The following is a 12,036-nucleotide window of genomic DNA, read 5'->3' as shown; positions in this document are numbered from 1 at the left end:
GTGACCTTGTTATTGGCCTTTGACCTACATGTATATGTGTGACCTTGACCATGGAGCCAAAGATCATGGTCTTGCTCGATCAAATATTTTTATAATATTTCAAGGATTGGCAAAGTCTATAGAATGGACACAAAGAACAAACTACATTTTGGCTTTTATTCACATGACCTTGACCTTGTGCTACTCACCTTAATTTTCAGCTTGACAAATCTTCTCATAATGATAAGCATTTGTGCAAAATTTGAAAGAAAATTCATGAAAATATGACAAAGTTATGTTTGGGATGATTTTGGCTAGACAGACAGACATTCATTTATACAAACAGATATTTATAGATAAACCATATCCTATTACTCCAATAGCCATGTAAGTATGCACTCATGAGTACAGACAAACATGGCAATTACTTTATGCCACTTTTGAGGGTTACATTTTTTTCTTCCAAAAAAAAAAAAAATTGTCAAGTCAAGACATTCAGAACCATCAACCATAACCTTTCTCTAAAACGATGTTTATCTTTTCATTAGTCCCCACTTAAAAAAAAAGGAGAAAATAATGGAAAAGATGGATCCAACAATAAATGTGCATAATGACGTAAGAAAACAAATTTATTGATTTTAATATCTACAGTTGTCTTCTATTCTCTCATAACAGCATTAATTTTGTTACTTTAAAATACTCATTTTTAATGTAATGGCCTAACTGCGCAAATTTGCATGCTGACCAGACTCTACTGATATATACTGGTGCCCAAAAAGTCTGCTGTCGGTAAATGGACTTGTCCAGCTTCCATTTTTGGAACTGTCCATTATTATTTTTTTGGTATATCAAGATGAAAATCAAAAATCCTAGTCAGCCAACAGTACAGAGCCTTGTCAGACTGCATGGATGTGCGTCTGTACATGTGTCAAAAGTTAATCAATTTCCAGTTCTAGAAGGTTCAGAGTTCAGCTTATTATTCATCATTTAATGACTTGTCTGATGAGCAAGAAAACTTCGCTGGAAATTTTACACATGTAACAGACTAACTCAGGAATTAAGAATATTTTGGGGTTTTCACAGTTAACCCGAGGATATAAACAAAATTTTACAGTTACAGCTTCGAAACATAAGCCCAACAGATTGACTTATCTATTAAGACCGGTAGTGCACCATGAAGCTATAACGGTAAAAGTTTGTTTGTACCAGGGGATTAGCTTGGAAAAACTCACATTTGCCATGTTCCAGTTAACATCTATCCATAAACCAATTTTTGAATGAAACACCATCAAATGTTTTTTTTTCTCTAAAATCATTTCATATCAATGAAACTGAAGAAAAACAATCCTCTTATATAACTAAAAAACTTTATGTAATTTCATAAATAGCTCACTTGCTGTTAATAAAGCTTTGGCTTTTATCAAATTTCATTAAGAAATGAAAGCATTCCAAAATAGACTAGTAAAAATACCTTATAAAAGCTTCTGTGTAGGAAACTGCATTATGGGAATTAAACTAAGTATGATGTTTTGCATAAGAGTTGTTATTAAAATATCGTATTGCACTCTGTAAAACAAATGACGTAAATGCTGTTATGAAAGATATAAAAGTAAGAAAAAAAAATAACACTCAAAACAAATGTACAAGCTGTATATATAAGAGAGTGTGAAAATTACCTTGTCATTTTTCTGCTGTAGAAAGATATAGAAAAAATACACCTGTATGAGAAAGGTTAACTCCAGGATAAAACAAAAATATGCAAATTATATGCAAATTGTATGCAAATTATATGCAAATGATAACAGAGAAAGGCGGAGAGATGCCTACCACTTTGCACTTGTGAAAACAGTAAATGACCAAACAATATTTAAACAGGGGGGACAACCCTCAGTATGACAAACTAATTTTTCCATGTGGAATGGGAAATACCTGAAAGATAGCTTCCGAGCTTTGCTGAAGAAGTATTAAGATCTACTTTCATTATTGTTATCTCCATTCTTTTATTGTTTTTTTAAAGTTTTTTAGATTTTATTTTTATTTTATCCAATTCTAGCATTTAGCTAACGTCAATAAAAATTATACAAATAATGGATTTCAAAAAGCAATATTATTCTATGAAAAAATTGATAAATTTTGAAATTATCAAATTATTATATTATTTTGAATTTTACCATGAGTTTATTCGTCAAACTTGGACAGCTATCTTCAAGTATCTAATAGAATTCCAAGGAAAGAACATATTGTGCATGGTGTAGTGAAAAAAAAGGTGTCATGTTTTTATCAAGTTGATAATATTTCCTCCTCTATTGTTGAATAAGTCAAATAACTCAGACTACCACTGGAATTAACATAAAATTTACCCCTTCATTTGTATTCATATAAATCATCCCTTACTTTGTGATCATGAAATTTATCCCTTACTTTGTTATAATACAACTTATCCTTTACTTTGCTGTGATCATAAAAATTATCCCAATTTTTGCCATCACAAAAATTCATGACAAAATTTACCCCACTAGATATGTGTAATGGACTTTGAGCAGTCATGTCAATTTCAAAGTTATTTACTGAGAGTCACAATGCATTAATTACAGTTGCCTGCTTAGAGGTGTTATTATCCCTATCTTTGCTGATGACATAAAATTATCATACTTTGAACATGAGACATAAATTTAATCCACTAGATTGTGTAATGGACTTGCCCTATATAAAGTTTTGGTGCCTTCCATTGTCAATTTCAAAGATTTTAAATCAACTGAGGAGCCATCAATTATCAAGTCTAACCAGATTGCATTAATGTACAATGTTGGCATTAATATAATACTCATGTGGCACAGCCTTAATATTTTTGTGGCATAGACTTAATACTTGCACAGCATAGACTTAATACTTATGTTGCATAGACTTAATACTTGTGTGGCATGGACTTAATACTTGGGTGGCATAAACTTAATATTTTGGTGGCACAGCCTTAATACATGCGCAGCATATTCTTAATACTCGTGTTGCATTGACTGAATAATTATGTTGCACAGATTGAATAGTTGTGTGGCATAGACTTAATATTTTGTGGCATAGATTTAAAGCAATAGATACATGCGATCTTATCTTCTATGAAAGCATGTTTATCAGAATAGAGTTTTAAATATTTCAGAAAGGCATAAGTTTAAAATGTACATTATACAGATGTAATAGGGTTTTAAATACAAAATATTGTTTTTTTTTCTCTATATTTCTGCAATGTCCTTGAGGTACTACAACATGTTAACACAATCAGATAGGGGGAAAATTACTCACCACAATCACTTTCTACATTTAGGAAATATATAATTCATATGACATATAAAGCACAAAGAAATGGTCATGTCTAAAAATTGTTCCACTTTACGATAAAGGAAATCATTATGATATATGTATATGTGTATGGATATAATATAAGTCACATGAACCAGACACAATATCAGGAAAAATAACAAGGCTTACATGAAAATGACACAAAGATTTTCACTATCATAAAAAAAACTGTTAATTTTTATTGTTTTTCTTTTTTTATCAAAAACAAAAACTTAAAAATTCTAAAAAAAAAAAATTACCTTACAATTTATAGATTTATATATGAAAAAAAAAACTATATAAAAAGCCAATAGAAATAAAAAATCGTTAATAAAAAATTAATACATTTTTTTTTTTGTTACTTTCTGTTTTTTTTCCCACATAGAGAAAATCTGAAAGTGTACTTAATGACCTTCTCCTACATTCAATATTAGCAGAACCCAAAAAGTGATAATTACAATACACTTATTTAATAATCTTTTTTTTAGAACATATTCACAGGTGTTTTTTAACTTTTATTTTACTGATTTTTGAAAATAAAGTGGTTTAAATGTAAAATATAATAAATAATAGTCAACTTTTTCCAAAATATAAAACAAAAACAGTCATGGTTGAGCTAAGCAGGAACTATTCATGCATAAAGTTAAAATTCAAGGGTTATATGGTAAAAGTTCTATGAATGTGAAGTGCCGTTTTTTGGGATGGGAAATATTTACCTCGGCATGATGCTCCTCGTTCTGTTGTAACACTTCTATACAAAGTTCAGCAAGGTGCATCACGTCCTCAAGACGTTTCTTCTGACCCACTTCCTCCTGGTACGATTCTGAAGGTGCAGTAAAAAGAATTCTTTAATAACATGTAGTTTAAACATCATTAATTTAAACTCGACGGTGAAGAAGACTTGTAGCTTCTTAAAACCTGTCTTCTTTCTGGAACTGACCAGTACTAGCGTTATTTGAGGACACATGGTCATGAGACAAACATAAGGCCAAAAAACCCACGATCCCTGGTTTGAGAGGCAAAACACCTTAACCACTTTGGTTCCCTTTTATAACAAAGACATTCATAATACATAAGATAGCGGATTCTGTTTTTCAAAAAACCAACACAGCAAAACTTCTCCAGAATATGAGAACATTTAAAAAAAAAAAACCATTTAAACTGTAAAAAGACATAGTCATGTGTACAAATACAGTTACTAAGTCTAGTCTAAGACATTTCAGATATAATATGTTAAACGTACACAGAAATCAAACATAAGAATTTGCACACAAAATGAAAAATTTAATTTAAACCAACTCAAGTTTCAATGCAATTTGTTGCTTCCAGAGTGGTGCACACCACCCCCTCTTTTTACCTTTTAAGTCAAATATCAATAACATGTTTTAATATAGAACCAAATTTACTGAATAATTTACCATTACGAACATATTCTTTACAACATTTAGTCCACTAATTTTACACTTTGTTCCAACATGACCTTTCCAAAGGGTCACAAACCGGACATCTTGAGTGATACTAAATAATGTTTCAGGGGACTATGGCAATGAAAAATATGAACATGAATATCATTCTGAAAATACTGAGGGCTCATGAAACCTTACATTGCTAAATTTGTGTTATAGTCTTGCCCTTTGAATTTTAAACAGTCCATATTCTAAGATAATAAAATTGAGCTGTCAGCAGAACATAACCAGGTCAGACTGCATGGATGCGAAGACTCAGGCTAGTGTCGGTACCAAGTCACTGTTACTACTGACGCTTTGAATATTTATAAATTTTCAGTTCATAGAGATACTCCGAAACTCAGCAAATGTGGGTATTTCCTATCTATTCCAAGGTAAAAACAGACTTTTATAGATATAACTTGGTAAATATATCAATATTATAACAAGCGTAATGCATTGATCACCATTTTGTAAAGGGTAGTGCACTGTGAAGCTATAATGGTAAAAAGTTTGTTTTGTACCTCAGGATTAAATATGGAAAACCCCATATTTCCAGAGTTCAAGATAAAAATATATACACTTTCTGACTTATTACAATGACCTCTCTCAAAAGATTTACATGTAACAAGGGAGATAATTTTTTCCTAAATAAACATGTAATTGACCCTTCTGGGAAAGGTCATATTGGAACTGTGGTTACAAAAAGCTTGAGTAACAATTTGTACAATAAGCACAAAACAACACTGAAATCACCTGACTTCCCATGTTTAGCTGATATTAGGATATAAAACAAAAAGCTGTCATGAATTACATCGAAAAACAAAACTACCTTATTCAGTTCCTGTTACATAAAAAATAATAAACATTCTGATTAAAAATGATAAGGTGTAAAAAAAAAAGAAAGATCTTAATTCAAGCTGATGGATGACTATACAATGGAGATCTACACAGTTGCAGTAAAAGCATTAGTATATTAAATATCATTAATCATTAATGCTTAAAAAAAATTACAACAACAAAACAATCTTAACTTTATTAATATCTGCATATAACCAAAATCTTAATTTTCTTATTGTTCATCACAGATACAACTGCATGAATCTTAAATCAGTTCATAAATAAATAATAAAATTGCAAAATGTCTTAAATTTGTGAATATTTGACATGCCAGGTAAAAACCTGTTAAAAAAAATTGACCTTTTAGGCTCAAGGTCATTTATAGGTCAAGGTCAGAAATATTTCTTAAAGTAGTATGCAGACGATACTGGGCAAGAACGAAATGCCTGCTGATCCATCATTGTCTGGGCATAAAAGTACTTTATAATCTTACAAATAGTTGTACCTAGCACTTAAGTACACAGTAAAGATTCTAAACAACTTAAATAACACTTCTTAAATGAATAATTTGAAAAATGTATAGCATTTAAGGTAATACATAAGCTCTACAGTTATCATAAAATATGATATGAATGTTACAGTGTATGGTATGGTACAGTAAAATATCTGCTATAGTGTACTAATGGGTGATTCCTACTGTATGGTATATAGTTACAGACCCATTAAGGCATTGCTGCCCTATGTTTTACAACCTACCATCTGAAATAAAGACATATTCATAATTAACCTATGGTATGGTACAGGGTTATAGTTATAATATATATATATTATATACAGTATGGTAAAGGACCCAACATGGCATTTATGCCATATGCACACTTACCATTTGTATATGGATTATTCTCTAAAAAGAAATGTAAAAACATGATGATTTTCATAATCTTAACTTTTAAAAAAAAATTTAAACTACTCTTCTCAACCTGCTGTATTTGTGTTATTTGGATTTGCTGTGCTTTAAATTGGAACAATCCATTTAAAGTTTAAGGGATTTAAAAAATCAAAATACACAAATTGAGCTACCAACAGTATAGAGCCTGGTCAGACTGCACAGAACTTGGCTTATACTTGTGGCAGAAGCTCATCAATTTTGGTACCTCCTACAGGTTATTATTTACACATATTTCTTGTAACAAACAAGAAGTTGAAACCATCCCTCTAACTTTCGGCTGTATAAAAACGCAAAATAAGATCAAAGACAAATAATCATGCACACATGTATACCTTCTATTCTGGCATATTCTGAGATTCTTGTATAGTTAACAAGGGCAGCATTTTCCAGGCATTTCTTTATCACAGACCGGACCTCTTCTGGGGGTACTGGGGTTACTATATCTTTCATCAGTACCTACAAACACAACAAAAAATAATGTTGTTTTTTCCAACATGTATTGGTATACATTTAAAAAGCACAAATTTTCAAATTTATAACTTAATAGCTCAAAATACAGTAAACTCCACTTAAAACGATATTGCTTATAATGATATACCACCTATACTGGTGCTGTTGTCAAGGTCCTTACTTTTGTTTTCTAATTGATTGTCTCTCAGATATTACCATATCCGAATAAAACGAAATAAATTTGGTGGTCTCTTGAAAATGGTTAAAAGCAGAGTTTACTGTATATGTGAATAGTCAAAATCTATGTGACACTGTTTTATATGGCTGAGAGTACTTATCTTTTTATTCCTAAATGATTGAAGATTATCATATCTCTTACATGCTAATATTTCACTACTTTATTTCACTACTTTGGTTAAAACATATCTTCATTCAAGATATATACATGAAGATCATTCATACATTAGAGAGGATTGGACCAAGAACTCCATGAACTCATGGTTGTCCTCTCCTTTCATTTTCACTATTCTGAAACTTGTATAGCCTTAGGTTTATAAGGCTACCTATAAAAGTAATGCATTTTGAACACTTAACAATACCTTTCCTACTTGGCCGACTTCCTGCAATTTTTTATAATAATTAGCATGAATCTGGAAACATGACATTTTAATATGAAAGTGCTAATAAAACTTACATGCTTTTGTAAATTATAGGTTTGTCTTACCTGCTAATCAAAACTCGTCACTTATCTTACTATGAATCATGATCTGACTTACATTTTCAGTTAGTGCATTAGACCTCTATATAAACTTTCACCTTTAGATGCCCAAAGTTTACATATATATATACTATATAGTTTGATTCTGATAAAGCTTGATGCTTATTACAACAACTCTAGACTCCATTTCCTGGAGTTTACCTTTACTGGTGTCATTTAAGGAAACATGGTCATAACAGAGAAGGTCTCCAACTCTAGAACTCTGGTTTGAGAGGCAGTTATTTTAAAAACTAAATATAAAGCAAAATTAAAACTTCAACCAGGACATTCCCAGATGGTGCAGTTCACTTTCTATGTAATTCATCATGAAATCGCACAGTACCTCTGCTCTGGTATGTACAGAAGTTTCAATTCCTTGCGAAAGTGAAAGCAACCACTTCATATTTAAAAAGAAATTGTTCTATAAAATCATTGAATATCATCATATCATAATTGACCCTTTTACAGGATTTAACAGAATCTTACTTTCAACTAAGGTGCTGTATAAACAAATCTTACCCTTTCCAGGAGTGACAGAGTTGCTTTTAAAGCCCCTTCTGGTCGTCCAAATGGAAATGAGTACCTGGAAACATAAGAATCTATGGTATATAAAACTGACTTTATAATTATTAACTTCTTTTTACCCTTGACCTCAAAGTGATTGGCCTTTGCAACCAGTGTAGAGACAGTCTAGCCTTCACATCAATACAGTTTGACCTGGCTCTATACATTTGGTAGCTCAATTTGTGTGTTTTGATTTTGAAATCCTTTAAATATTGAATGTAACGTTTCAAATTTAGAGCAAGGCAAATTCACTACATAACTTCAGCAGGTTATGTGTTAAAATTAATCATCATATAAAATGACTCAGTCATTTTTCATATTACATAAAAAAATAAACTTGTTCATGATTATTCACAATGAATTGAAATAAGCGAGAGACTGTGGTTTAAATTCTAATTTTACAAGAATGCAGAGCAAAGCCACATTAAATCTTTAGCCTTACATTATTAGATGCATCTCCAATGTAACTACTTTTTTAATCAAATGTTTTGATAATTTGATAATACATGACTATATAAACTAGAACTGCCACTATCATGGCGTGAATACCCCCGCATACCACTTTGTCAGAATCAACAGTGGCCATTTAGAGCTCAAGGACAACCTCCCTGCCAAATCTGAGGTTACTAAGCCAGTGCATTGCTAAGTTATGTATTCTACATGCTTCAAATGTGAAAATGTCAAAATCAATACCTTGCGGACAGGATTACCATACTTTAGCAATTGAGAAAAAAAGCTTTTTTTGTCAAGGTCCCTGTGACCTTGACCTTTGACCCAGTGACCTCAAAATCAATAGGGGTCACCTTATAGTCATGACCAACATCCATGCCAAATATGAAGACTGTGGGTCAAAGGAATCTTAAGTTATTGGTCAGACAAGCTTTTTGAAGTCAAGGCCCCTGTGACCTTGACCTTTGACCTGGTGACCTCAAAATCAATAGGGGTCATCTACTAATCATGACTAACCTCCATGCCAAATATGAAGACTGTGGGTCAAAGGAATCTTAAGTTCTTGGGCGGACAAGCTTTTTGAAGTCAAGGCCCCTGGGACCTTGACCTTTGACCCCAAAATCAATAGGGGTCATCTACTAATCATGATTAACCTCCATGCCAAATATGAAGACTGTGGGTCAAAGGAATCTCAAGTTATTGGGCGAACAAGGTTTTTTTACCTTACCCAAGCTTTTTGAAGTCAAGGCCCCTGTGACCTTGACATTTGACCTCAAAATCAATAGGGGTCATCTACTAATCATGACTAACCTCCATGCCAAATATGAAGACTAAGGGTCAAAGGAATCTTAAGTTATTGGGCGGACAAGAAAAAACCAACGGACAGCCGGACGGACGGACGGACGGCCGGACGGACAAGCTGATTCCAGTATACCCCCCTTACAACTTTGTTGTGCGGGGGTATAAAAACCTTAACAACATTTTCCATGTACAAAAAGGGGCTTAATTCTCACTAAATGTCAAGTTGAGTTATGGCCCTTGGGTTAAGCTAAAATGGTACCCTACTCAACTGCAACATTTCGAATTCCACCACAGAATCTCTGTGCAAAAAAGCAAGGTAAAACATCCATGTGTTCAACATGTTTTGTATACCTGAAATGAGTTATTTGATTTTCCAGCAGAATTCTAAGTCTTTCTTTGATTTCATCAAACTTGTCTCTCTCAGCCCATAATACTGTCCCTATACAATCTGGTCTGAAAAACATATAACACAGCTATATAGTACCTACCATTAATGTGTTTAGTTTCTGACTGTAAAAAAACTATCAAAGGCCTTAGGAGGTTATTTCAAAACTGCAAAGGTTATGTAAACTATCTTGTATTTCAATCAAAATTATCTCAAATACTACTGAAATCTAATGGAACTAACCTCTTGTACAAAAAGTAGAACACTCAATAGTTTGCAAAGATTTTAGCAGTTTCATTTTGAGACTAAAATTTTATCTTGGCAGTGCTGTACATTGGTAAGTCATCTTTTTCCCTATTTCTTATTATATACATGAAATTCATTTAACTTGATCAAACTTTGCCAACAATCCATGACAGCTTAATTTTCTTTTGCCTATACAGTCTAACTTGCCCATGCGACCACGTGTATTAAGCGACTTTTGTCTTAAACGACCACTTTAAATTCCCCCCGATCATTTTCTCTCTATATCTTTAATGTATTAAGCGACTTTTGCTCATCGCGACCAGCGACCGCTAATGACATCAATCTTTTCATTAAACGACCACTTTTACCTGTCAAGTAATTAAGTTTTTAGAGAACGCCACCTCGTAATGTCACAAGTGTCAACAATCAAAACACAACAAATAAACATGTGAAAAACTCTATTTCCCATACCGTTTTAGCGTATGCAAATGAAGTTAAGTATACGCGTGACGTGTACTATCCAATAATATCGGATAAACAATGCAACACTCCGCCCCTACTGTGATGGTGTATACAACGGAGAAGTTAAAAAATTCTGGAAAAATGTCAAACATGTACGTAATGGATCAAAACTGTTTTGTTAATAAATATCAGAAAGTTATTTTTCATATTTGCATCCATTTAGATTATCGGAGCGTACTTATTATTCAACATTTATATAAAAATGAAGTTGAAAAACATTCCAACTGCATAAAAAAGATGTCATTTATAAATTTTGACTTTTATATCATGCTGACTGTCTTAAGAGACCGTTTCATTAAGCGACCGTTTCGGATGTTTCCCTTGCGCGGTCGCTTAATACACGTTTGACTGTATATGCAGGTCATGGTTATATACTTGTTTTTAAAACTTTACTAGAACCCCACAATATAGCTTCTTTTGGTGGTACAAATCTTTTTTTTAACCAAGTTGTGACAATGATGTAGTTGCAAACACCGATGCCCTGGTTAGAAGGTTTGTGCTCACTATATACAGTTATATATCATTATCTAATATGAAGGGATTAAAATAGATTAAGCAAACACTTGACCAATACTAAACCAATCCTGAAACAAATATTACCCTTATTTAAGTACATAAGTGACAATAGAGTCAATCTATATAATTATGATTATGGTGAAGCTACAAATAAGTAGTCTTACCTGTTTCCATGTACATGTGAAGCACAGAAGGCAAAACTGTAGTGTATAAGTGTAGGGTCTATCATGATGCTATTCTCCGCTCGTTCTAACAGGTCATTGAGGTAGCAAAGGTGCCGGTGACAGCCGCGAACACCGTATCTAGCACAGTACTCATCCAGCACAAACACCTGACCTGGACTGAACCAACCCTGAAATATATATTACCACTAATGTGATATCTTCAGTAATACAATTTAGTATTTCATTTTTCAAAAAAAACAACAGACAGGGTTTAATTTGAACTTAAGATTATTTAGGTATCTCTCAAAGCATGAAAAAGAGCACTGCAATAAACATGCACAACAGATCTTAATCATTTTTACATTTCCTTAAGGATGTCCTTCAACACTTTCTGAAGAGTAGAAATACAACCTAATGCCCTGAATCAACGAGTAAACAGGGTATATCATATTGCTTAATCTAATATACTGAAATGATCAGCATCCAGCCTTCAGCTGTGAATGAGTCATTAAGGCTTCAGATATTTGTAACCATCCAGCCTTCAGCTGTTAGTTACCATTCATCTGTGAGCAATTTATGAGCATCCAGCCTTCAGCTTTAAATCAGCCTTCAGTTGTAAATCAGCATTCAGCTAT

At 32.6% G+C, this 12,036-nt stretch overlaps 1 protein-coding gene across 1 annotated transcript in view; it reads right to left on the bottom strand.

Moving 5' to 3' along the window:
- The window catches only part of LOC132756020 (calcium-dependent secretion activator 1-like), a 91,710-nt gene that overhangs the window by 28,663 nt on the left and 51,011 nt on the right, over nt 1–12,036 (bottom strand). The window contains exons 11-15 of the mRNA XM_060746974.1: nt 11,402–11,589; nt 9,920–10,021; nt 8,273–8,336; nt 6,879–7,002; nt 4,029–4,135 (exon numbers count right to left, since the gene is read on the bottom strand). Coding sequence (XP_060602957.1) covers nt 4,029–4,135; nt 6,879–7,002; nt 8,273–8,336; nt 9,920–10,021; nt 11,402–11,589 — 585 coding nt within the window. The remainder of the gene's footprint in view (nt 1–4,028; nt 4,136–6,878; nt 7,003–8,272; nt 8,337–9,919; nt 10,022–11,401; nt 11,590–12,036) is intronic.

This window comes from Ruditapes philippinarum, unplaced genomic scaffold (assembly GCF_026571515.1).
Source record: "Ruditapes philippinarum isolate M1 unplaced genomic scaffold, ASM2657151v2 ctg1017_1_1_1_1, whole genome shotgun sequence".
Taxonomy (NCBI): Eukaryota; Metazoa; Mollusca; class Bivalvia; order Venerida; family Veneridae; genus Ruditapes; species Ruditapes philippinarum.
Note: the sequence above shows the minus strand (reverse complement) of the source record. Positions and strands in the feature narration are given on the sequence as shown.